The sequence below is a fragment of the Pygoscelis adeliae genome, unplaced genomic scaffold (genome assembly GCF_000699105.1).
Source record: "Pygoscelis adeliae isolate BGI_AS28 unplaced genomic scaffold, ASM69910v1 Scaffold1608, whole genome shotgun sequence".
In the NCBI taxonomy this organism is placed as follows: Eukaryota; Metazoa; Chordata; class Aves; order Sphenisciformes; family Spheniscidae; genus Pygoscelis; species Pygoscelis adeliae.
Window position 1 is genome coordinate 10,764 of NW_008825397.1, and position 2,538 is coordinate 13,301.

General features: G+C 65.7%; 1 protein-coding gene across 1 annotated transcript; it reads left to right on the forward strand.

The window, feature by feature from the left end:
- Window positions 1–67: 67 nt before the first annotated feature.
- On the forward strand, window positions 68–2,508 carry SHC1 (SHC (Src homology 2 domain containing) transforming protein 1; the record flags this gene model as incomplete). The annotated part of the gene is made up of 8 exons (XM_009330396.1): window positions 68–150; window positions 462–525; window positions 825–944; window positions 1,402–1,455; window positions 1,590–1,641; window positions 1,826–1,952; window positions 2,072–2,240; window positions 2,448–2,508. Coding segments are annotated over 8 exons (730 nt in total), but the record flags the coding sequence as incomplete, so codon positions are not given.
- Window positions 2,509–2,538: the final 30 nt, after the last annotated feature.

Sequence of the window (2,538 nt, forward strand, 5' to 3'; positions counted from 1 at the left end):
TCGGGGCCCTGGCCCCCTCCCCGGCTGCATGGGGAGCAAACCCCAGGGCTGGCCGGGCTGACCCTGCTCTCTCCCCCAGTACATGGGCTGCGTGGAAGTCCTCCAGTCCATGAGGGCTTTGGATTTCAACACCAGGACGCAGGTCACCAGGTGAGCTCTGCCTCTTCCCAGGGGCTGCTGCTTTTGGGGGAGGCGGGGGTCCGAGCCCCGTGCAAGCCTCTGGTGGCATGTGGGGCTTTCGGTTGGGGGCCAGGCTGCCTGCAGCCCCATCAAATATTAACGCCAGCGCGCTTCCCCTGCTTGAAGAGCCCTGGCCGGTGCTGCCCCCGAGGGCTTTCCGCTCGTCACCCTGTCCCTTCCGTGCTGGTCCCCCGCATCCTCGGCCCTGTGGTTGTGGGGTCACAAGGGAACGGGGAGGGCAGGCACTAGGGGGGACTGATGTCCTGCTCTGCTCCCTGCAGGGAGGCCATTGGGCTGGTGTGCGAGGCCGTGCCTGGTGCCAAGGGAGCCGTGCGGAGGAGGAAGGTGAGGCTGGGCTGGGGAGCTGCTGGGGGGGGGCTGGGGAGCTGCTGGGGGGGAGCCCGCTCGGCTGCCTGGGCACAGGGCTGAGGGCCGGATCCCAGCCCAGCTGGCCGTGCCTGGGCTGGGCAGCCTGAGGCTCTGATCTCCCACCGCGGCTCAGGCCAGCGGGGCCTGGCAGGAGCAGTGGTGAGGAGGAGGTGCCCATCTCTGCCGTGGAGGGCGGCAGGCTGTGCCCTGTCCCCCCACAGCCGGGCTGTGTCTGGCCCGGGGAGCCCCTTTCCCATGCTGCCGTTTGTCCCCAGCCCTGCGGCCGCTCCCTGAACTCCATCCTGGGCAAGAGCAACCTGAAGTTTGCTGGCATGCCCATCACCCTGACCATCTCCACCAGCAGCCTCAACCTCATGGCTTCTGACTGCAAGCAGGTGAGAGTGGGGAGGTGCCGGGGGCTGGGTGACTGGCTTTAGATGAGCAGGAATCCTCGTGTCCCCCATCCCATGCCCTACTGGGGCAGGGGATGTCCCCAGCCTCCCTAAGGGATGTCTGGGTGGGCTGTGTGATCTGCTGAGTGCCCACCTCCCCCTGGTCCCCAGGGGTGAAGAGTGATAGCCCGCATGCTTTGGCAGGATCTGTCCTGGAGACTGTGAGATCCAAGTCCCCTGGCCTGGGGCCAGGTCTCCTGGTTTTGACCCTGCTCTTGGTGGCCCTGTTGGTGCCCCAGCCCTTTTCCTGGTGGCCCGTGGCTCATAACCAGGGCTCCGGAGGCTTGTAAAGCCCCCGTGCCGGGCCAGCCCTGGGAGGAACGAGGCAGGCAGGAGGTGCCACCTCTGGCTGGGCGCCAAGGAGCTCCTGGCTGCGTCCAATAAACTCTCTGCCTTGCAGATCATTGCCAACCACCACATGCAGTCCATCTCCTTCGCTTCTGGGGGAGACCCGGTGAGTACACAGGGTCCCCATCCGCGCGTGCCCTGCCCCGTGCTAGGGATCGGTGCCTCTCCTGCCCTCTCCCTGAAGTCTCGGGCACCGCGCTCCCCGGCAGCCCTCTCTCACCGCTGGTGTCTCGCCCACAGGACACAGCCGAGTACGTCGCCTATGTTGCCAAAGACCCTGTCAATCAAAGAGGTGAGGCTGCTGCCGAGGGTCGTAAACGCCGGAGCCCCGTTCCGTGGATGTTTAGGCGCAGCTCAGTGTGGCGGGGACGGAGTGGGTGCCCCATAAGGAAGCTCTGGGGTGCATAGGGCAGGCTCGAGGGGTGGAGAACTCAACGTTGGGGTTCCACACTCCCATCCCACCATCCCCTCCCCAGCCTGCCATATCCTGGAGTGCCCTGAGGGCTTGGCGCAGGACGTGATCAGCACCATTGGGCAGGCCTTCGAGCTGCGGTTCAAGCAGTACCTGAAGAACCCCCCAAAACTGGTGACACCCCACGACAGGTAAGGGCAGGGCTAGGTGGGAAGGAAGAAGTTGGGGGGGTGTCCGAGATTGATTGGGTTTGGAGAGGGGATGGAGCCCTGGCTGCTGTCAGCTGCTCATCCGTGCCATGCCCTCTCAGGATGGCGGGGTTCGATGGCTCTGCCTGGGATGAGGAAGAGGAGGAACCGGCCCCCGATCACCAGTACTACAACGACTTCCCCGGCAAGGAGCCTCCCATCGGGGGGGTTGTGGACATGCGGCTGCGGGACGGGGCTGCTCAGACCCCCAATCACTTGGGGGCCACGCTGGTAAGGCTCTGGGCACGTCCTCGTGGGGAGGCTTCATGTCACAAGGGAGATGCAGGGACCCCGACGGTGCTGTGGGCTCTTCACTCAGGGTTATTCCACCACAAGATCCGTGGCACCTGTCTCCCTGGCACCTCTCGCAGCCCAGGGTGTGGGGAGCGGGAAGGGATGGGGAGCGCAGCAGGGCTCACCACCCGCTTCTCCCTGCAGCCCGTCGGCCAGACATCTGGCGGGGAGTACGACCCCCGGAAGCAGCACGCTCCTGCCCAAGGTAACGTGATGGACGTGGCTGGTCCCCGTC